The 23,050-nt window shown below is 45.5% G+C and overlaps 1 protein-coding gene across 4 annotated transcripts in view; it reads left to right on the forward strand.

Annotated features, from left to right (window-relative positions):
* ZCCHC14 (zinc finger CCHC-type containing 14) overlaps positions 1 to 21,425 on the forward strand; it is a 77,088-nt gene extending 55,663 nt beyond the window's left edge. For 2 of the 4 annotated variants that reach the window (XM_023558088.2, XM_023558090.2), the window contains exons 4-13: positions 7,670 to 7,741; positions 10,960 to 11,069; positions 11,870 to 11,964; positions 12,049 to 12,103; positions 12,965 to 13,247; positions 16,000 to 16,091; positions 16,438 to 16,565; positions 17,640 to 17,780; positions 17,859 to 19,328; positions 20,675 to 21,425. In XM_023558088.2, coding sequence (XP_023413856.2) covers positions 7,670 to 7,741; positions 10,960 to 11,069; positions 11,870 to 11,964; positions 12,049 to 12,103; positions 12,965 to 13,247; positions 16,000 to 16,091; positions 16,438 to 16,565; positions 17,640 to 17,780; positions 17,859 to 19,328; positions 20,675 to 20,730 — 2,502 coding nt within the window. In that variant the 3' untranslated portion in view covers positions 20,731 to 21,425. The remainder of the gene's footprint in view (positions 1 to 7,669; positions 7,742 to 10,959; positions 11,070 to 11,869; positions 11,965 to 12,048; positions 12,104 to 12,964; positions 13,248 to 15,999; positions 16,092 to 16,437; positions 16,566 to 17,639; positions 17,781 to 17,858; positions 19,329 to 20,674) is intronic. The other 2 variants (XM_064273679.1, XM_023558089.2) reach the window with 2 other exon arrangements.
* Positions 21,426 to 23,050: the final 1,625 nt, after the last annotated feature.

A 23,050-nucleotide genomic window follows, 5' to 3' on the forward strand; every position in this document is an offset into this window, starting at 1 on the left:
TGCTAGCTCTGAGCTTGCTGCATTAGTGTAGAGACTCCTGCTTGTGTTAACAGTGACAGCTGTCACAAGGGCCAGACGCTCAGATTAAGACGTTTTCTACCCCAAATGGTTCCGCTGCAATGTTTTGGCATTTAAAGGAAAAGCTTCAATTATATGTGGAAAGCTTGCTTTTCCTGGTATAATAACTGATAAGGTATTCTTGTGGTGACGGCATTGGTAATCCTTCACTACCCAACAGTCCAACTCGTTTTTCTTTTGGGGTGCTAACTTGATATGCCCAAGATACTTAGAGCCAAAACTGCATTTGTTGGATGGTAACTAAAGGCACAGAGAAAGGATGTGATCATTAGCATTTTTAAAGTCTGTCTTCTTTACAGAACTCATTGCCTGTTTGCACAGTTTGAACTGTATGTGTTAAGTCACTGCTACTGACTTGTCCCTGTCCACGCTCAAATAAATGGCTGCTTGTAGGGTGTGTTATCTACGCATCTGTCACGTAAAAGCTCCTGACAGTTAACCGTGGCCGATCGTACCTAGCAGCTGTCAGATTCTGTAGTTCTGTAAAGCAGGTAAGCTGGCAGGTAGCAGGCGGAGAAGATAACCCAACGCACACCCAACTTCCATCTTAAATGCCCCCGCACATCCTTTTCAGCTACCAGTCTGCTGTTCTCTTCCCACTCATACCACCTTTTCCAAAATGGTTGTCTAAAATTGCTCTCTCCCACTCCTTCCCACTTTCTTGCCAAACCACCCTGGCTCATATTCCTACAAGTTTATATAAGTCACTCTAATCAAAGTCACCAGTGATCCCCATGTTACTAAATCCACTGGGTAGTTTCCAGTCCTCGTCTTACTTGACCTCTTAGCAGCAGCTAACACTACTGAATGCTCATTCGTCCTGGAAATTCTCTTCTGCCTTCTTGTCTGCTTTCTCTCAGCCTCCTTTGTTGTTCAGGCTCATCCTCGTTTACCTGGTCCTTGGTTGTTAAGATGGCTGCAGTTCCTCGGGACCCAGATGCAGACCCTCTCGCCTCTACTCTTTCCCAGGATTGTCTCCATAGGCACAGAAAAGGCATTTGACAAAAGTCTGTATCCGTTCTGGATACAAACTCTGAGCAGACTAGGAATAGAAGGGAACTTCTTCCACTTGAGAAAGGGCTTTAGGAAAAACGTCACATAATGGTGAGAGACAGAGTGTGTTCTCCACCAGGTTCAGGAACAAGGCAAATAATGTCTGCTCTCACCACTTGTATTCAGCATCACATTGGAGGTTCCAGCCAGTGCAATAGGGGAGAAGAAATAAAAGGCACACGTAGACTGGAAAGGGAGATAACAAACTGCCCCTGCTTGCAGATAATCATCTACAAAGAAAATCTCCAAAAAAGGTACAAAAAAGCTACTAGAACTAATAAATTAGTTAGCCAGGTCACGTGATACAAGGTCTATATACAAATGAATTGTAATTTTCTGTACTAGAAATGAACAATTGGAAAAACCTAAACCATGAAGTGAGGTATAAGTGTAGTAAATTATTTGTGATATTAATATACTTGCAAGTATAAAATACTAATGAAATCAAAGACTTAAGTAAATACAGAGATATACTGTGGTACTAACTTGATATCATTGGGTTGGATGACTCAATATTGTTAAGATGTCCCCTCTCCCCAAACCCATCTCTAGATTTAAAGCAAATGCAATAAAAAATCTCAGTGGGATGTGTTTTCTTTCTTTTTTATTTAAGAAATCAAGTTGATTCTAAAATTTATAAAGAAAGACCTAGGGTAGCAAAAATCATTAGGAGAATTAGAAAAACATTAGGAGAATCACACTACCGACTTCAAAAAAATGAAAGTTCTAGTCATCACCGTGGAATTGGTGGAGGGATAGACCCATAGACCAGTGGAACGGAACGGAGAGCCCAGAATTAGATCCCAGCTCTCAGAACTCAGTAATAACAACCCAATAAAAGCTGGTCAAAAGATTTGAACAGACATTTCCCAAGGAAGCTATACTGATGGCAGATAAGCATGTGAAAAGATGTTCAACGTCATTAATTGTCAGGGAAATAAGATTAAAGCCACACTGAGATACGACTATACCAGTTAGAATGGCCAGAATTAAAAAACTGCCCAAACTAAGTGTTGGTGAGTGTGTGGAAGAACTGGGGCTCTCGTACACTGCTGGTGGTGGGAATGGAAAGAATGGAAAGCAGCATAGAAATAAATAGCTACTATGCCATGACCAGAACAGCCCCTTACCAGGAGGGCCTACTGTACCTTAACGAGATATGAAAGTCCATTGGTAAGAACATAGGAAAATTCAAAGGAGCATTTTCTGAAGGCCTTCACTTCTTATGGGGGAAATAAAATCACTTCTCCCATACGCCACCAATTTTTTCAGCCTTAGTCACCTTTCATTTTCATTTTCGTGTATCATTGTTTTCCAGGATAAAATGAAAGGTTACTCTTTTCTAGGAAGTTGTAAGTAACTGGATTAAAATGATAGCAGGATTTATAGAGCGACTGCAAATAGGAGTTTGAGTTTCCCGTTCATTCCCAAGGAGTTTGGTTTTGTTTGTGCAAAAATTATAATTGTTAGTTACTGTTTACTGAAGAAGTTAAGTTAGTAAATTAGTAAGCCTGGAAGCAGATGTCCAAATTTTACGAGTAGCTTTTTCAAATTCCCTGTTGAGAAATTGGAGTATTTTAGACTTTTTTTTTTAAGATTACCTAAACCCTTGAAACACCTATTAGACTGTAGAGTTTTATTGGCATAGAACTATAAAAACAATATAAAAAACAACTATTGTACCATTCTTCCTTAAAAACCCAGACATTTATTGTAGTGCCGTATCTTAAAAGTTTGGGATCTAAAAACCATCTCAGCTGTTGTGACTGTCTCATCACTGTTAGCAAAGGACGAGTCCTGGTGCTTATTTTTAATTTAGCTTATATTTTTGTCAGATACACATGTGTGTGCATGGTTTAAAGAGTCCACTGGAAGACAGTGCCCGCAGTAGCAGGGCCTTGCTCTCATGGTGCTTCCCCTCGGTGCTCAGAGCCTAGCCCTGATCAGAGCAGGGTTTGGTGTTGGCACTGGTGTGACTGAACACTGTCCATAACAGAGCCGTGAGGTATGCTTCTATTACTTTTCCTTTCTTGCCCACATTTTGTTTTCTCTGGAGTTGTCTCTTTTTCATTTGCTTGATGACAAGTATTGTTCCACCCCTGCGTCGTTGCCCGCTGTCTAGACTCCTCTGTGGCGAGCGGACAGGCTAGTAGTCTGTCTGCATGGCCCTGGGAACTCTGGCTTCTGGAGCCCTCTGGCCTGCTCCACCCTGGACCCGATTGATGGTCTTCATACCTAGGATGTGTACATGGCAGGCTCTCATCTTGGGGCCTCCCCTCGTCTTCAGCCTGCGAGCCTGTCCCCTCTCCTGACTTGGATTTTCTGTTCTCGGATTGGACAACATCTGTTTTCTTGGGTTATTCCCTTGTTTTGTGGAGTACTTGCTCTAGTACCTTCTTAGTAAGGGTATTGGGGACGTACATGCTGTGGGGCTTCTGTGTCTGGAAATGTCCTTATCCATCAACCCTGACATGTCATGGGTAGCTAGCTGTCTACTCTGACATGTGATTGATAATACCACATAAAATTCCTGGCTCCAGGCTTCTGTCAAGGTGGGGAGGAGGATAGCTACCCATCTTCCAGAATCGAGGTATGGCTCTGTGGGGCTCTGACTGCTTCCGAGGCACCTTCTGAATGAGTCCTCTGCCGTAGTCTCATCTTCACCTTGCTAAGGCTCATCAGGTGCTGCCGCGATGCAGACGTGCTGCCCTCGTCCCAGGAGTGAGTCAGCCCCAGGAGGGTCTCTGCTTCACATCTCCTGCTCAGCTTCCTTGCCTCGAGTTTCCACTTCTCAGAAATCCCTGAGTGTCACTTTTGCGAGGCTTGTGAAGTGGCTGGAGTTCAGGGAGTGGTTCCAATCCACCCTCTCTACTGGAAGTCTGGCCCGGTTCCCATGGGGGATGCTGACCCCTGAAGCTGAGGGGCAGGGGATCTCCATCCAGAACAGGCCCAGAGTTTAGTCTGGGATTAACCATTTCTTTATTCCTCTGAATGTACACACCATTTGATGGATATAGTCTTTCAGGGAAAAGTAATTTTAAAATTTTTTGTAGTTACATAAAACTGTGCCGTCTAAATGCATTAACCTAAAGAATCTACCAAGTAAAAGTTTTCAGCCTGCCTCTTGTGATTTGGCCCTGTCCTTGGTCATGGTCTTTAAGGTGGTTTTCATTCAGTCGTATATATTAACACACTTGACGTTGGATATCAAGATTGGTTCCAGTAATAAAATGCAGAGGGTATTTCTGCCTCAGAATAGTAGCTTGTCACAGTCTTTTTAAGGAACACTACTTCTTAGGGATAATAGCAAGTGTTACTTGAAATATCTCTGTTCAAATAAGCAGTGAGAATGCTCAGTTCATTCACTTAACATATAAGCATCCACATCTGGTAAGAACACTGCTCTTGGCTGTCGGCTATTCAGACCGTTTCAGTACGTTCACATGGAGTGGAGTCCCCAAGAGGGGTGCTGGAGACAGGTGGCATGTCTGTGCCTCTCAGACTTTGAGGAAAGACCAGGGTTTGGTTTGGTTTTTAAATTTCTAACCCATGGACAATGGACACTTAGTACATATGATAAGCAGTGGATAAACAGTGTGCTTGGATGTTACAGTAGTGTCAAGTCGCTACGAAGGTCTCTAGGTGATCGCAGTTTCTGTACCTACCTCATCGCACGAAAAGCCGAATCATTTGCAGTGTAATGGTGCTGAATTCAGCCTAGAAGTGGGATGTTAGTTTCCAGTTCTTGCTTTATACCTGCTTAGGTTGAAGTACCAGCTCAGTTGGAAGTAGTAAAAGAAAAACACACCAGGAACAAGCAACTTAGGGTACTCTTACATACCTAAAGAACATAATTGTCGGTGAAGGCAGATTGTCTCTTTCAACATAAAGCAACCCGTTCACGGTGTACTTACTGTTTAGGTGTTGGATTTCATCTTATAGGTGGGTTAGAATGCATTCATGTGGTATGAGTGTGGAAGAAAAGAAACAACTCAAAATGGGATCAGGCTTTTCTCAAAGAATGAGTTGTACAGAAAAGTTTTCCATTATGTATTTTACTTTGAAACGTACGTTGTCAACAGTGCGTTGAGTAGAAGGTCTTAAAGACCAGAATTGTTCTCACCTTTAATCATAGGTGTTACTGCTGTTGTATGTGCATAGCAGTTTATTAACCTTGCTCCCAAACTTCTTTTTAGTATTTGTCTAGTAGCTGTCTAGTGCTGCTATAACAGAAATACCACAAGTGGATGGCTTTAACACAGAGAAATTCATTTTCTCATGGTCTAGTAGGCTAGAAGTCCAAATTCAGGGTGTCAGCTCCAGGGGAAGGCTTTCTCTTTCTGTCAGCTCTGAAGGGAGGTCCTTATCGATTTTCCCGTGGACCAGGAATTTCTCTGCACAGGAGCCTTGGGTCCAAAGGACGCGCTCTGCTCCCAGCACTGCTTTCTTGGTGGTTTGAGGTCCCCAACTCTCGCTGCTTCCCTTCTCTTTTCTCTCTTGTAAAATAAAAGGTGATACAGGCCACACCACAGGGAAACTCCCTTTATACTTGGATCAGGGATGTGACCTGAGCAAGGCTGTTACATCCCACCCTAATCCTCTTTAACCACAGGCAGAGATTATGATTTGTAACACATAGGAAGATCACAAAATGGAGGACAACTACACAATACTGGGAATCATAGCCTACCCAAGTTGACACATATTTTTGGGAGACACAATTCAATCTATGGCAGTGTTATAGGATTTAAGTTTTTCAGACAGAAAAGCAGGTTCAGTGTTCTTATTTAGGAGTGGATAAGAGTTGGGCGTTAAGGCCACATTTGTAGCAATGATCCATCTAAGAATGGCCAGTCCATTCTAATGGACATTAGCAGTAGAGAGGTGAAGAAGATGTGCCTCCTCAGCTGACTTGTATTTGATGGGAGCTTAGTGGAGCAGACCCACTCACAGTCACTGTATGGTGTGACCACTACCGAACCAGGAAGTGATGAGCGTAAATCTCAGCATACATGGTTCAGCCTTTCCAGGCCAAGGGGGACAGAGGCTTCTGGAAGTACATGTGATGGGGGCATTTTTCAGCAGATGGGGACTGGGGGACAAATGTCATCCTTGATATCCCCCAGGACTAATTGCTCTAAATCACTAAATACCCACTCCTCACTTATTAACATGGTTAGGTTCCAAAGACCAGGTGTTACGAGAAAATAGAGGACGACCACATCAGGTCACAAAATGGAGGATGACTACATCATTACACAATGGCCATTCCACTGAGAATCATGGCCCAACCAAGTTGACACATAACCTTAACCATCACAGCCAGCATTACTCTCGCCTTACAACTTGGCATTTGTTATTGCCACACGTACGTTGTTAATGTGCAAAATAGTCAGATAGTAGATTTTTTACTATTGTCATAAATGCAGAATGTTGGATAACAGAATACTCAGTAAGTGAGGAGTAAGTGTAAATAGAATGTTTCCTTTTGGGGTAATAAAATACATTTGCTTATTTCATTTCCTGGCATAAAATCCTTCTTGGCTTCCCTTGGACTTCAGGGACTATGTCATGGTTTAACCCCTCCTAATCTAACCGCCGCTGCCTACTTCTCAGCTACATGTCCTGTTTCCTCTGCCCATCTTACTCAGTTCGTGGACTTTGTACTTGCCCTTCACAGCTGAGCTCACACTGTTCTCAAAACAGAAAGCTCCTCTCACAGAAAAGCACTCTCTCGCCCTCCTCTCACTCGTATGGCACCTGACATGGTAAACATTGTGATCCACACTGGGAGAAAATGGAGAAAAAAGACATAATCCCTCCCCCAGGGAGTTCACAGTCCACTGGGGAGATGGATGTTTATGAAGTAATGAAATACAATTACCAACCAAAGTAAGTGCTGGGAAGCAAAAATGGATGCTGCAGCCCAGTCTTTGGCATACCAGGCTTTGTAGGACTTCTTCCAGAAAGCCTTTTCTGATATTTTCTCCCTGGATTCCCTCTTCCCACCCTTGCTCCCCACCATGGTTTTGCCTGCTGTTCCTGTCCTTGTACCATAGATTTACTCATAGGTACCCCCACAGTTTGGTCAGTGAATTCCTGAGTGCAGGGGCCTTGTCCCATTTGTCAGTGTATCCAGAGCACCTAACCCATAACGGGCACCTGGTGTGTGGATGAATGGGCGAATTTCTGATGATTTTGTGGTTCTGGACCTAAAGTTGAGTGCCTCCCTAAGGAGGATAATGTCCTCTGGCACACACAGTTGTAACTGGCAACACTTTCTAGAACTTTGAGGAGCAAGCTTTAGACTCCATGCTTGAGTAATTTGGTGGTATTTGAAGAATGGCACACAGCAGAAGTTGAGCATTAATGGACTTGAGTTGCGTGAATGTTCCTTTTTAACAGGTCGGGAGTGTGTAAACACTCCCTTCTCGAGGTGCACAGTGCTCACTAAACCTGCACCAGCTAATAAATGACACGTGTGCTGTAGGTTCAGTATGTGGTGTCTGTTTTTAAGGTTTGTCTGTTTGTTTTTAAGGTCTTGTGGTCTGATTCTTCAGTAACATCAGTAACCAAATCTTCCTCTGAAGTGACTGAATTTATTTCAAAGGTAAGGTAACTTAAGGGCTATTACAAAAACTGCAAGAATCCTCTTCCCTAGTGGTTGATAATACTGTAGAGTAATTTTAGTGGATTACTTTCTTCAACTAGCATAGTGAGTGCAGTGTCAATTCATACTATCAACAGTGAAGTCCAAGGTCTGAGTCTAATAGGGTGTATTGCCATAAACACATGATCCCTGATGCCTTTATAGATCTTTACTCCCTCTGGTTGTTGAAAATGAGATGAGGCAGAAAGATGTGGCATGCACAAATGACTTGTTTATGTTTCTTTGTTTTGGTTTTTACTATTCAACCCCAAAGTTGCCTTAGCAAAGCTGAGGAAGAGGGGTGACAAGAGGCCACACACCATTGGTTGAGTAGTTGGAGATAAAGGCCCCTAACACCTGGTTCACCTAGTTCCACCTTTATCTATTTTACATATTCATTTTTTTCTTTTAATCTTTCAATTGGTTCAATAAATACCGTTTGATGAAAGGGTTCCACTACTACGTCATACCTCTTTACCTCTATGTACATGTGTATATACATGTCCAAAGTCTGCTGTCCAGTGACATAGCTGTGCATATTAAATAATCACCTTTGTTGTAGGGATGGAATAACATATCTAAAGCATCTCCAGAGTGAGTCTTACATTTTCATTATAAAATCAAGGATATAACCCTGTAGGAGAAAATTGCATAGGCAGATCATATTTAAAAGGCTTGGGTGGGGAGTTGTTTGTTTATGCTGATCCTTTCAGCCTATCCGGCACGCCTTAAAGGGTTATTAATACTCACCTGGGAATTCACCTAATCCTTTATAACATTCAGAACACTGCACATTCCTTCCTTTTTTTGTCTAGCCATTCATTTGGTAAAAAGGTAGCTTTTCTACACTCCACTCAGCTGATTGGCACTTTGGCCTTTCATTAGTCTTCTGTCTAGGTGTTTAAAATTGCTAATAAATTTCCTGCTGGGGATTCTCTGCCCTTCTTGGATATCTAGTTTGTTGTCTTTCATTAATTTTGGAAAACTGTCATCCATGAATTGTCTTCACATATTCTTGTGTGCCCCATTCTCTCTTTCCTCCTCCTCCTGGGATGCTGATTACACGTGTCTTAGACCTTCAGTTTTGTCCACAGTTCTTGGATACTCATTTAGTTTTTCTTACTTTTTTCCACTCTGTATTTCAGTTTGGGTAATCTCTGCTGTCTTGTCTTCAAGTTCACTGTTGTTTTTCCTCTGCCATACCCATGGACCTGTTGAATTTGCTGGATTTTTCATTGCTGATTTCATATTTTTGTCCTAGCTTTTCTATATGACTCTTTTTATATTAAAGTTTCCATCTCTCTGCTGAAATTTCCCATTTGTTCATGCATGTTCACATTTTTTACTAGATTCTTTAATTTGTTAATCATAGTTATTTAAAAGTCCCGGTCTGATAGTTCCAACGTCTGGGTTCTTTCTGAATCTGGTTTTGATGGTTGCTTTATTTCTTGACGGTAGTTCCTGCCCCCCCCCCCCCCACCTCTTTGTTTTTTTGTATATCTTGCAATTTTTGATTCAATGCTAGGCTTCATGTTTAGAAGAGTATAGAGGCTGAGGTAAATGTATATGTGTCTGGAAATGGCCACACTTCTTTGTGTGGGTGCTTGATTCAGTGTGGTCAGGTCAGGAGTTGAGCTGGGTTTGGGTTTGGTTGTTGCTCTGGTTACCTCCAGGGCACCACAGGCTTTAATTTCTCCAGCGGAGGCTGCTGTGACCTTGTACCTGGAGTGGGGCCTTAGGTGGTGGAGGGTTCTTCTTCATGATCTTGTTTCACCCTCAGCTTCCAGCAGTCCTTGTATGCCTGTGGCATAGAGGGAACTCCTCTCTGCTCCCCCAGGTTACACTGCTGTTGCTTGTTACCTGGTGCTAGGCTTGTGGCAGGGTTGAGGAAAGGATTCTCCATTCTCCAGGTCCAGCCTCAGTTCTAGGCAGTACCTGGGCCCCTGGGCTTCAGGGGTGGGACTTTTCTCAGCATTCCTGTCCCTACCCCAGCAGTAGCTGATCTCTACTTTGTATTGACACAAGGTCCTGGGCCCAGGAGGGTTTCTTGTTGCTCCTCCAGGGCAAAGGGTTTGCTTTTACCCTTCCCACAAGTGGTGGCTCTTTGCCCAAGGCTTGGTGGCAGGAGAGTTCCCACTCCCCCCGCCCTCACTTTTGCCAGAAGCAGAAAGGTATCCTACCACCTCAACCCCAGAGCTAGGGATCTTTGCTTGGGCTCGGGGGCAGGAGCAATCTTGCCCCCTCCCCTGGTGGTATAAGGCTTTTGCTCAGATGAGAGAAGTGTCCAGGGAAATGCACAGGGTTTCATGCATGGCCCTGAGAGGCAGCCACCGACCGCCTGTACCACCAGTAGGGGCCCTCCCTGGTCTCCTACCTGTCCCCATCTCTGCCTGTAGGAAAGAGCTTGTGAGAGAGGGCACACACCCCCGCGAGGGGCTCCTGGCTGTGTGTTGATGCAGTCCGTGTTTGGCCTGTGAGGTTGTGCTCCATCCCAGCCGGCTTGTTTTCCCTGCTGGGAGGCAGCCCCTCTCCGTCCATGCTCTGTAGAGGGGGGATGGTCCACGTGCCCTGTCTCTCCTCAAGGGGCTGGCACTTCTTCAAGATTCCACTCAATTGGTGGCCTTGCATCCTCAGCTTGCTGATAGTTCCGGGGAGTTTTGATTGTGTAGGTTATCTGGTCTTTTCTTGATGTTCTTTTGGGAGCTACGTTCTTTATGGCTTTCTACATTCTAAGTGGATATAGAACTCTAAAATGACTAAGAGGTGGTGCATTAGATCATACCATGAGAAGGCATCACCTAATACCTGCCTGCATTTTCCTTAAATTGAGGAATTCAAGTTATGTAAAATGAATGACTACTATAATATAAAAAAACAAAACAAACTCATTGCCTTCGAGTTAATCCCAACTCAGCGACCCTATGGGACAGAGTAGAATTGTGCCATAGAGTTTCCAAGGAGCAGCTGGTGGATTCGAACTGCCGCAGCTCACTGTAGCTCTCAACCACTGCACTGCCAGGGCTCCATACTTCGCTATATAGTGCTTTATGTATTTAAAGCTCTAGGTACTAAGTTTATTTAAAAGGCAGGAGCAGTGTGTTACCTCGTATGTTTGATAATGACGTCGTCTTCTGTCTTCCATCATTTGACATATTCCTCTATATCTTCATCTTTTTCAGTTATCTCAGCTGTACCCTGAAGAAAATTTGGAGAAATTCATTCCTTGCTTAGCTGGCCCAGATTCCTTTTATGTAGAGCGAAACCACATGGATCTGGAAGCGGACCTGAGGTAACTGCGGAATAAAGGGGCTGCTCTGATCACCAGCTCCTGGGAGCTCTGGCCCTTTCCCTCCGGGGCCCTGTGGTGACTAAGGGCAGTGAGGGCAGGGTAGGCAGGCCCAGGGACGAGATGCTCAAATCACGCAAGGGGCTCTTGAGGGGACACTCTGTCATGTTGGTTTGGGAAATGTGAAGGATCTGAAAAATCTCCAGGAGATTTGGAGGATGTGAGTAAAGGACTTTCAGGGTATGTATCATCAGTTGATGGATGTCCTTTTGACAGTCTTATGAAACCTGGTATCATTTGTTTTGCAGCTGACATTTGAGACTCTTCCATGTTAAAACTAGGGTCTGATAAAAAGTGTCACAGGAAGAGTTTCTCTGGGCCCTTGGTCATGTCATGACACACACAGCGGTAGTGGCCACTGGCTTTGTGTACGTGCAGAGACGGCCGCTGCCTTGGGCCAGGATCGCCACCTCAGCACACCTATTACTGGCTGCAGCGCGCTTGTTTTGATGATCATTTTTGCATTACAGTTCACTGCCCGTACCAGGGCTCCTTTGGATACTTGATTAATACAGTGTAAAGTATAAAAGAAGTGAAATACGGGGAAACTAGAAGAATATTAGTTTATGGCACTTCTGTTTTATTCTCTAAATATTTTCTCGTAATTGAAAATTAAACTTCCTATCTCAATAGCATTGCTATGAGTCAGAATTGACTCGACAGCAGTGGGTTTTTTTTTTAATCCCAGTTAATTCTGATAATACCATTTTAATGCTAATATGATCGCTTTGTTTAATTTTTAGGTATTTGGCTTCATTGCCTTCTCAAATATTAAGAAACGACCATGTTAAGAAATTTTTCAGCACTTCATCTCCCACCCAACAGCTTCAAAGTCCAAGTGAGTTTGTAAAATGTGATTAGATAAAAATCAAGGTATTTTCATTGTCTGTACATCTTTATCATATTTATTTTTCATTTGTAGGTCCTGGCAACCCCTCCCTTTCTAAAGTAGGTACCATGATGGGCGTGTCTGGAAGGTGAGAAACCTCCCACTTCCCCAGCAGATTTCATATAAGGATTTTACAAAGTTTATTTGCTATGATAAACGGCTCTCCAGTTGTGTGTAAACAGTTGTTTCTTGAGTTAAATCATTCTCGTTTAGTCTTGAGTAGTATGGGGAGAGAACTGGATAGAGATCGTGCAGTTTGTGATTTCTCGAAGACGGCTCCCTGAACCACTGGAGTTGGAGTTCCCAGGGTTCCTCATTAAAAATGGACGTGTGGGAGGGGAGGGCAGGGAGGAGAAGGCTTTTTGCTCCTTCCAGGCTTTACTCTTCTAAAACATTGATTGGAATATTGAAGATTCAGTAGTCATTTTTTAATTTGTGATGACCTGTTGCATGATTTAGAATAATGGAAACTAGGTGGCTCAACCCAAAGTCTGATGGCGACAGATAATTGTATGGGTGCACGTACGCCTCCTCTTAAGCACATGCGTACAAATACATATATACACACGTACACACATACTTCCGAGCACATGGCTTCCAAGAACATGTGTGCACACATGCATATGAACATGTACACATATAGACATGTTGAAGCACATGCATACAGATATATATGTACACACATACTTTTGAGCATATGCCCCCAGATACATGTGTGCACACCTACATGTACGTCCACAGACAGGCCTGCAGATCCATTGACTACCGTGGTAGTTGTGGAGGGGAGGGGCAGAAGCAGGAAATGCCTGTTGTGTGTCCCTTGTCTGGTGGTGGACTGTAGTCTTGGATGCAGTGTGGAGTGGAGAGCTGGCTCTGTGTGCTCAGCTGGGGGATCTTGCATCCTTCTGGGTGATAGGCACCATGCTTCCCCTGTCCACTGTCCCTGCAGGCCCGTGTGTGGAGTAGCTGGCATCCCGTCTCCCCAGAACAGCACCCAGCACCACATGCAGCACTCTGCCAGTGCGGCTGCCACCCTGCCCCACTGTGCCCATCCTCCAGGCGCCGGCTCGGCATTGACCTACCGAGCCCAGATGGACACCTCGCCCACCATCCTGATGTCTTCCAGTCTGCAGAGCCCTCAGACCCAGGAGCAAAACGGGATTTTAGATTGGCTCAGGAAACTGCGTTTGCACAAGTACTATCCCGTCTTCAAGCAGCTCACAATGGAGAAGGTATGTTAGTTACCAGGCAGGCACTATGGAGTTTGATTGGCTGTTTTCTCAGATCACTTGTCTTCTTCTAACCTTATTCCTAAAGGAATTGAATTGGGCTTCCAAAGTATACACAATATGGAAGAGATACGGGTAAGAAAGGCACAGAGTCTGGGGTTGGCACCTGCTGGAGGGCAGTGGGTGCACTTGGAAGGCTCCTGGAGCCAAAGCAGAGATTGAGACAGGATTCATTGTCAGCAGGTTTTCTAGGTCCTGTTGAGTCTTCCTAACCTAGGTGTGCTGTGTGGTGTGATGGGTGTGCTCTCCAGCATCCCTGTAATAGGTAGAGACGGTGACTCCTGGTGTCCCCCCTTTATAAAGTGTCCTTCTATGTGGGTCTGTGCAGATGCTCCTGAGACCAGCTTCAGGGCCCATGTGCAGACCTGCATTAGCCACCCGGATGATCCGACCTGATTTGAGGGGGCTTTATATGTAGAGGGGAAACCCTGGTGGCCTAGTGGTTAAGTGCTATGGCTGTTAACCTAAAGGTCAGCAGTTCAAATCCGCCAGGCGCTCCTTGGAAACTCTGTGGGGCAGTTCTACCCTATCCTGTAGGGTCGCTATGAGTCGGAATCGACTCGATGGAAGTGGGTTATAGGTATCTAGAGGAGTGCCCTAGTGGCACAGTGGTTAAGAGCTCGGCCACTAACCAGAAGGTTGGCAGTTCGAATCCAGCAGTTGCTCCTTGGAAACCCTACAGGGCAGTTCTGCTGTGTCACATAGGGTTGCTCTGAGTCAGAATCAACTAGATGGCAACGGGTTTGGTTTTGGCTTGGTATCTAGAGGAGTGGATGGATTTCATGTCTTCCCAGAAATCCTACATGGAAATTATTTCTTCCCATAGGGAGCATTTTTCATTGTTAAAGAATTCTGAGGTTTCTTAGTCGTGGCGTCACTAATAATTGCAAAAGTAAGTTAAGCCTGTATGTGGTGTTTGAACTCTGAGCTCCCCCTGCTGGGTAAAATGATTTGGTGGCTTTTATCTGTGTAAAATTTTCGTTTGTCCCAAAATCTACAAGTGAACTTGGAAATCAAGCTTTTAACTACATAGTAAACAAAACAAATGTAAGTGTATTCGTGCATCCTCTGTTAAGGGTTCATAAACCTTAAAAACAGATTTTACGAACCTCGCCCATGATCAGTTTAAAATTTTATTCTGAACGTGTGCGTTGAAATGGCTCAGGTCACAGATCATGCTCCGGAAGGCTGTGCAGACTAGAGCAGTGCTTGTCTGCTTTTAGGATCTGGCCTGTGGGTCATGTAGCCACAGTTTGGATGGCAGTTACTTCTCTGGGTCGCTTACTACTCAACAGAGTTGCCATCATCCCTAAAACGTAGTTAGGTTGAGGAAGGGAGCCATCAGAAGACTGTGCTCCTGCTGCGGCCTTAGAAGAAGAGTGCTGAGCGCTGGTGAGATTTTGCTTGTGTTTTGATGAGCCTTCTTTCCATTTTTTGTTTTGAATTGTGACAAAACAGATATGATAAGATGTGCCATTGGGGCCATTTTTAAGTGTACAATTCAGTGACACTAATTATATTTGCCATGTCGTACAACCATCATTATCATCCATTTTCAACTGTTTTCCATTGCCCTAAACAGAAACTCCGTACCCCCATTTCCCCCTCCACTCAGCCCGGCAGCCACTAATTCTCGTCTCTATGCGTATGTCTAGAGATTCATATAAGTGGAATGAGACGGTATTTGTCCTTTGGTGTGTAAGTGACTTCACTCACAGTAGTGTTCTCAAGCTCCATGTCCTAGCATGTATCAGAATTTCGTTCCTGTTTATGGCAGAATGATAACCCATTGTATGAGTATGTTGTTGCTGTGTGCCGTCAAGTCGATTCTGAGTCTTAATGACCCTATGGGATGGAGTAGAACTGCCCAATAGGGTTTTAGGCTGAAATCTTCACAGGAGCAGATTGCCAGATGTTTTCTCCCTTGGAGCTTCTGGTGGCTTCAAACCGACAACCTTCAGTTAGCAGCAGAGCACTTAACCATTGTACCACCAGAGCTTCTTATGTATGAGTATACCACATTTTATTTATACATTTATCTCTTGATGGACACTTGGATTGTTTTCACTTTTTGGCTACTGTGAATAATGCCTCACTGAACACTGGTGTGCAGGTATGTGTCTGAGTCGTGGCTTTCATGCTTTATGGAATTGCCGGGTCTCCTGTAATGCCATGTTTAACTTTTTGAGGAATCGCCACACTTTTCCACAATGGCTTCATCATTTTACATCCCCACTAACAGTGGATGATGGTTCCAGCTTCTCCACCTCCTTGCCACACTGGTTATCTTTCTGATAATCGCCATGCTAGTGGGGGTGAAGTGGTATCTCATTGTAGTGGGGATACCTTAAATGGCATCTCTGTAGCAGTTGGACTGACTGGTGCAAGATGCTTCATTTAGTCACCTGCCCACGGAGCATGTTTTCCAGCTTGCTAATCTTCGCAAAGGAGCATTCAAAGCTTATTCTGATGCCCAGAGAGACGCACAAAGGCTGCAAAATTCGTGTTTCGTATTTTGAACCGGTGATGTCAAATTATTTAGCAGATGAATGTTTTTGTTTTCCAAGTCTTTTATTGTATAATTAAGTGTATTGGTTTATATATCCTAGAAATGGAATAAATTTATTCAAGTTCTGTTTTCAGAGTCCTTAGTCACTGTCAGTAACTTTATAATTTGTTTCTTCTATTTTGGAAGTTTTTGAGCCTTACTGAAGAAGATCTTAATAAGTTTGAGTCCCTCACCATGGGAGCGAAGAAAAAGCTCAAGACTCAGCTGGAGCTGGAAAAGTAAGTATGACATTGTTTTTGAGATTTATATTCATTTTAGTTTCCAGTTTGCTGGACAGTTCTACAACTTATAATTTTATTAAATATTAGTGATTAAATTACCTTTCATTGCTGTATAACTCTTAGTTAATGCTTTTAAAGGTCGACAGATGTGTCTTTGGTTTGATAGGAAAGGCCCTTTATAGTGAATTGGACAAAAAACAGAATGACATGCCACCTTTGAGATTATTTTGATGGCAGTCACCTTTATGTGGAGCATAGGCGCTTAAACAGTTTGAGAACCACTAAAAAGTTCGTGAGCAAAAGGCTGTGACACTCACTCGTTCTCACGCTTCCTTTCTCATAGGGAGAAGTCGGAGAAGCGGTGCCTGAACCCCTCAGGCCCAGCCTCGGTCACCAGCAGCGGTGTGGCGCGAGTGCCCCCCACCAGCCATGTCGGGCCCCTGCAGCCCATGCGAGGCAGCCACGCTGCAGGTGGGAGAGGGGCTGTGTGGGGGGCGGGAGGCAAAGGTGGGGCATCAAGTGTTGGCCGTTAAATACCCTCGCCTTTTATGAGTGTGCAGCAGTGTGTTCTTTTGGTAATTAATTAGACATCAAATCACACCCATTTGCCATTTGCATTTTTAAAATACATACTTATTTTTCATTATTTTAAGTTTTATAATCTTTGCTGTCGGAAAATAGAGGGCATAGTTTCAGCTAGAAGCAGGAGAATGGTGACTTGACTGAAGTTGTTTGAGCAAAAGAATTAAAAGAATTAGATCCAGAAAATTCTGTGGCGAGGGGGAAAGAGTAGGAAGTGAACAGAATAAATGAAAATGTCTTCTTCCCCAAGACTGGTGCAGAGAGGTTATGTTGCACCCATTACCAAAAATCTTCTGGGTCCTTGACCACCAGCAGCGTCCAGTTCTCCACCCTGTCTCCTCTCATGGAGGTGGAAAGTTGCAGCGATTGGACTTCCCACTGCCATCCTCCTTGTCCCTGTCATTAGAAAAAGTAGCTTCTCCTGTGAAGGAGGCCGAGGACATCTGCAGTACATGTTCTGCTGCCTTGCAGGACAACAGACGCATCGCAGTGACAGTACCTAGAACAGTAGCTGTAAATGCCAGAATGTGTTTAGGTGACAAAAAAGATATTACATCACTTGGCCTCGTAAAACTGGAGTATTTACAACGTGGTGAGATTACTTTTAAAAGCATTGACAGATAACTCAGTGTCATTTTTTGGAATCCTATTTCTTATTAAGTGTTTGAGTTGGGTGGCATGATAGCATATTGTTAAGAGCATGGCTTGGGGAGACAGACGCATCCATGTTTTTGCTACATAACTAGCAGGCAACCATGGGCACTGTATTTTCTAAGAACCTCAGAGTCTTGGCTGTAGGTTGGAGATAATAGTCCTGTCTCCTTCCAGCTTGTGTAAAGGAATCAAGTAGATAGATGCCCGTGAAGGGCCTGGCACAGCCTGCGGCAGTCGGTCAGTGCTGGTTGGTGGGATGCCCGCCCGCACCGCGCTGGCCCCTGGCCTGACACCTGCCCTTCTCTGCAGAGCTGCGGGTGGAGGTGGAGCCGCCGGCTCACCAGGTGCCCCGGGAAGGCAGCTCCTCAGAATACTCCAGTTCCTCATCCAGCCCGATGGGGGTGCAGGCCCGGGAGGAGAGCTCAGACAGCGCTGAGGAGAATGACAGACGTAAGGATGCCAGTGCCACTCCTGGGGCCAGCCCCTTGGCCTGACAGGAAGTGCACTGATGCCCTCTCCTCTCTCCAGGTACTGAGGTCCACCTGGAGGGCTCTGAGAAGGAGAAGCCAGTGATGCTGTTGAACCACTTCCCTTCCAGCTCAGCCCGCCCCACAGCACAGGTCCTCCCTGTGCAGAATGAGGCGGGCTCCAGCGCAGCGGGCCACCACGCCCTGCCCCCACAGATGATGCCCACAGCCTCCCACCTCGCGCCCATGCGGCTGCTGAGCTCTGTCCACAAAGCGGAGCGAGGCACTGCGGACGTGAAACTGCTCTCGGCTTCCATGCACTCACTCTTGTCTCTAGAGGAAAGGGGCAAAGTCTCTGGACCAAGAAGCAGCGTTAAAGTGGACAAGGGCTTTGGGAATGCCCTGATGGACGTGCTGCCCGCGCCCGCTCCCCATCAGCCCGTGCAGGTCCTTGCCGCTGTCCCCGAGGGCAGCTCCCTGTCCCCCACTGTCTCCTTTGGTCCCCGGGCCAAAGTCGTGCATGCCTCCGCGCTGGACCGGGTGATGAAGACGGCCCAGCAGCCCGCCCTGGTGGTGGACACCAGCACTGCGGCCACCGGCACCTCGAGCTCTGTCTTCCAGGTGGCTCGGCCGCCCATCAAGCTCCTAGTGTCCTCATCAGTCCCTGCGGACTCAGCCGTCTCTGGGCAGACTTCCTGCTCCAACAGTGTGCAGATAAGTGTGCCCCCTGCAATAATCAACCCCCGGACTGCTCTGTACACAGCCAACACCAAAGTTGCCTTCTCTGCAGTGAGCAGTGTGCCCGTGGGCCCAATGCAAGGCAGCTTCTGTGCAAACAGCAACACTGCCTCTTCCGGTAGCCACCCGTCGACTTCGTTTGCAAACATGGCAAATTTGACCAGCTGCCCGGCCCCCAGCCCCAGCCCCACGCTTTCCTCGGTTCCTGAGAATAGTTTCTATAGCAGCAGCAGCAGCAGCAGCAGCAGCAGCTCCACGGGAAACATTCCCACTTCCAATCAGAACCACCACCACCACCACCACCATCAGCAGCAGCCGGCGCCACCGCAGCCTGCACCACCACCACCCGGCTGCATTGTCTGCACGTCCTGCGGGTGTAGTGGGAGCTGTGGGTCGAGTGGCCTGACGGTCAGCTACGCCAACTACTTCCAGCACCCATTTTCAGGGCCGTCCATGTTTACGTTCCCCTTCCTGCCCTTCAGCCCCATGTGCAGCAGTGGCTATGTGGGCACCCAGCAGTATGGTGGGGGCGCCGCCTTCCCGGTAGTCCACTCCCCGTACAGTGGCAGCTTGGCCGCAGACTCCGTGCTGGGTGGACAGTCCACGTTCGCTGTCCCCCCGATGCAGAACTTCATGGCGGGCTCGGCTGGCGTCTATCAGACCCAGGGGCTGCTGGGCAGTAGCAATGGCTCCAGTCACAAAAAGAGTGGGAACCTCTCTTGTTACAACTGTGGGGCCACTGGCCACCGGGCTCAGGACTGCAAGCAGCCGTCCATGGACTTCAACCGGCAAGGTAAAAGGCACATGGTGCCGGGGGCACCTAGGGCTTCCCTAAGCTTCCTTCCTGAGGCCACACCCCCCACTGGTGTTAGAAAGCCACCGAGGCTGGGGGGAAAGCATACAGATAATTTTCATGAAAACAGTAAATTTTTGTATTTTTAAAGGAAAAAAATTTTTGAATGCTCTTTGGAAAGTATGAGAGTCTTAGAAATAGGCTGAGGCCCAAAAAAAGGGTTCCTATTTAAAAAAAAAAAAAAAAAAAAATTTTTTTTTTTTTTTATTGCTTCTGGGGGAAACCCTGGTAGCATATAGTTAGTGAAGAGCTACGGCTGCTAACCAAAAAAGTCGGCAGTTCAGATCCACCCCAGGCAGTCCTTGGAAACCGTACAGGGCAGTTCTGTAGGGTCGCTATGAGTCAGAATTGACTCGACGGCAATGGGGTTTTTTTTGATATTGGGTCTGACGCGCTCTTCATGGCTTCACAGTACTCCTTGTAAGCGGCACCGGTGGCCTGTGGTGGCAAAGGGAGCAGGTGCATGCCATCAGCAGTGGAGCTCACCGTGCCCCCTTCTGCCCTGCCCCTCCAGTCCGCCCATGGCCGTGCACATGCGCACAGCGGCCGGCCACCTTTCTCCTTAGGCTGCCGCCTTCTTCCTGCAGCCGCTTTCTCATTTCTGCTCCCTCTACCCATCTGCAGTCAAACTGGAGTGCGTGTCTAGTGTCTGAGAGCAGGTTTGTACTAGCTGCGTGTGCCGTGGGAAGAGGATTACACTGGGAACTGGGATGTTGGTCCCTGGTCCGTGGCTATTCACTGTGCATTGTGAAAAGTCACGTGGCCCTTGTTGACCGGCAGTGACTTACCTGTAGAGGGTTACACCAAACCTGCCAGTGTGTCCTCGTCCACTGGAGAGCTTTCAGAAACAACTGAGTGGCCCCAGGCCCCCTGGACACTACCTCAGGAGGCCTGGCGCAGTTAGTACCGATGGAGGCTCTGCCCTTTCCCTGGACTCCGTTCCCAGAGAGGCGTGCCCCCCATGGCGACACCAGGCCTCACCTGCCCAGACCCAGGGTAGAGAGGCTCATGACATACCCACTAGCTGTGCAGAGCCTGAATCCTGGGAGGGAGCTTTAAAGAGTAAAGAAATGATTGGACCTTTTCTTTTTAGTCTTTTTTCTCTATTGATTGGTATTTTAAATTCATACAGTAAGGTCCAGCTTTGGGGGAAGAGGGTGTTGGGAGTGGTAAGAACAGGCCATCTAAATTTCCAGCACCAAAGTCTTGACCAGGAATGCTAGAAATGACAGATGAGTTGTGGAAGTCCTGCAGTGATGCAAATGTGATCTCTTTTTCCTCTCCAGGTACTTTTAGGTTGAAATACGCCCCTCCAGCAGAAAGTCTGGATTCCACAGATTGATATTTTTCTCTGGCAACAGAACATTATTAAGCCATGGAGACGTGAGGAAAATTAAATACAAAACTGAGCAGTCTAGTTGCTGTTGAGCTTAATATTTTTAATCCAAAGGTGCTTTACTTTACTAGACTGGATAGAAAACCTAGCTTAGGAGTGCATCAAACTCAATTTTATTGCCAAAACCCGAGTTTGGAGCTTGCTGTCAGGACTTTCCTAGTGTGTGTCTCCATGGTTGGTGAAGTTTGCCACCAGTGTGCATGGTGGCAGTGCAGGAACCTCCCATCTCCGAAGAGCACAGCCGTGACGGGCCCTCTAGGCTGACACGCAGCTCCAGGGCAGCTACACGCGACCTGAACCGAGGACTGAAGGTTGACGTTTTCCAAGTGGAGTTTCACCAGTCGGAGTCTTGACACCCCTGGTTAGGAAAAATGTCTACTTTTTTTGTTGTTGTTCCCTAAAGTGGTTAGGCACTAATCTCTGGGATTTTTAAGGATTGCACTACAGAAGAATGTAGAATGAGGTGGATCTCTGCAGTTGTGGGAGACAGAACGCCTCTGAGACCAGCCAGCACAAGAGCCGAGCTACCCATCCGGATCAGAGAGCTGGCACCAGCAGGCGATGAGACCACAGAGAGGTCACTAGTTCCCTTCCTCCTCAAACACTTGTAGCAGTTTCAGGTTTTTAATTTTTTTTTTTTTTTTCCTGCAAATAAATTTAAACTACATGATTCAGTAGGAATAGTTTACTTGCAACAACTTAATTTTTAAGGGTCCAAGTCCCAGAGAATCCAGTTGTCAGGCTCTGAGAACCCCTCCCCTCCAGCCCTGCAGTAGCCGTGAGTCCTGTTTTCTTCTAGCACGAACGAGCTCTTCCCGAGACACAGTAACGCCAACCTCTGGGGCCCGTTGGCCCTGATGGATGCAGCACGTCCTTGGCTGAGTTTGCAAGTTGCTTTCTCCAGTACAGACTGACACCCCCAAGGCTGCCTGCTAAGGCATCACATTTGAGACAGACATTTCAACAATAAGACAACCCTATAATTTATAAGCAAGAGTTAAATTTTCTCCTGTCAACTCTTTTGTATAAGACTGTGTATTACTAGTTAATTCCGTTAAAATTACCTGGAAAACTTCAGTGGATAATAAGACTTTGAAAGAGACCACACAACAAAATAGGTCTCAAGTATTTGTAGAAGTCTAGATTTATTAAGGTAGGCGATAAAGTCTTCACCATAGATCTCTAAATTTCAACCCCATGGAATGATGAAGGCTTTTTAGTCTGAAATTTAGGGACTTAAATCTTTAAGGTTAAAGGGAATTTTCTGCTAATAGTTATTTAAAATTCTGAACCCTTCAATATTAAAATATTGATCAGTAAGGTTTTGCCAGAGATTTCCTAGTTGAGTAGTTATTTTAAAAGGAAGAAAATCACTACACTCTCCCACCGCTCCTCAGATGGGAGTCAGCCTTGTGCAAAGTTGATAGAAATCAAAAGAATACCCGAGAATTGGGAGGCCCTGTGATTGATGTGAGGCTTCAGATGCTGAGATCCATTTCCTGGTTTCATGGAGACGAAGGCAGAATGTTGTTACATTTTTTATGAAAGGCTTTTAGTAGAGTTTTATTTTCATAGTGTTTCATTTCTATGCAATGCAGACTTGACAGAATCTGCGTTCCAGTCCCACCCGTGGTAGCCAGTATTAGACACGGCTCTGAAGTAATGGTGACACAACAGCTATTTTGGGAATGCTACATTGATCTCTTAAAAAATTATAAAACTACACAATGTCAAAACAATGAGAACTGACACAACTTTGCCTTAAAGAGTACTAGACTGGAGCTTGTCCTGTTCTGTTCAAGGAAGACTTGGAATGCTCACTGCTGTTTACGATTCTGATATTTCTGAAGGCCATCACAGTGGCCTGGATATGTGCTGAAAGCCAAACTTTAAAATTTTTTGGTTTTTTAAACAAAGAGATATTTTAAATAAATCCTGTTTCCACTCAGTAAAGTTGTTGAAAACTGTCTCATAACAAACGACAACAATCATATTTAAGTTTTTGTTTTGGTGGCAGTATTGGGGAGTGAAAGTGTCTGTTGTTACCCTTATAGAACTACTTGGATGAACGTTAGAGGCTCATCAACACATTAAACCCACAACTTTGATTTGAAGGATAACGTTCAGAACTGAAGTCAAGAAGTTTAGATGTTGTTGTGGCTGTGTTCCAGTCATCACAGGTCTTAGAAATTTTAGCTTGTCTTTGAAAATGCATGTGTGGTGTGATGTCTCCAACAAGGCCGTTCAGTCAAGAACCATGAGATAT

The sequence above is a fragment of the Loxodonta africana genome, chromosome 21 (assembly GCF_030014295.1).
Source record: "Loxodonta africana isolate mLoxAfr1 chromosome 21, mLoxAfr1.hap2, whole genome shotgun sequence".
Taxonomy (NCBI): Eukaryota; Metazoa; Chordata; class Mammalia; order Proboscidea; family Elephantidae; genus Loxodonta; species Loxodonta africana.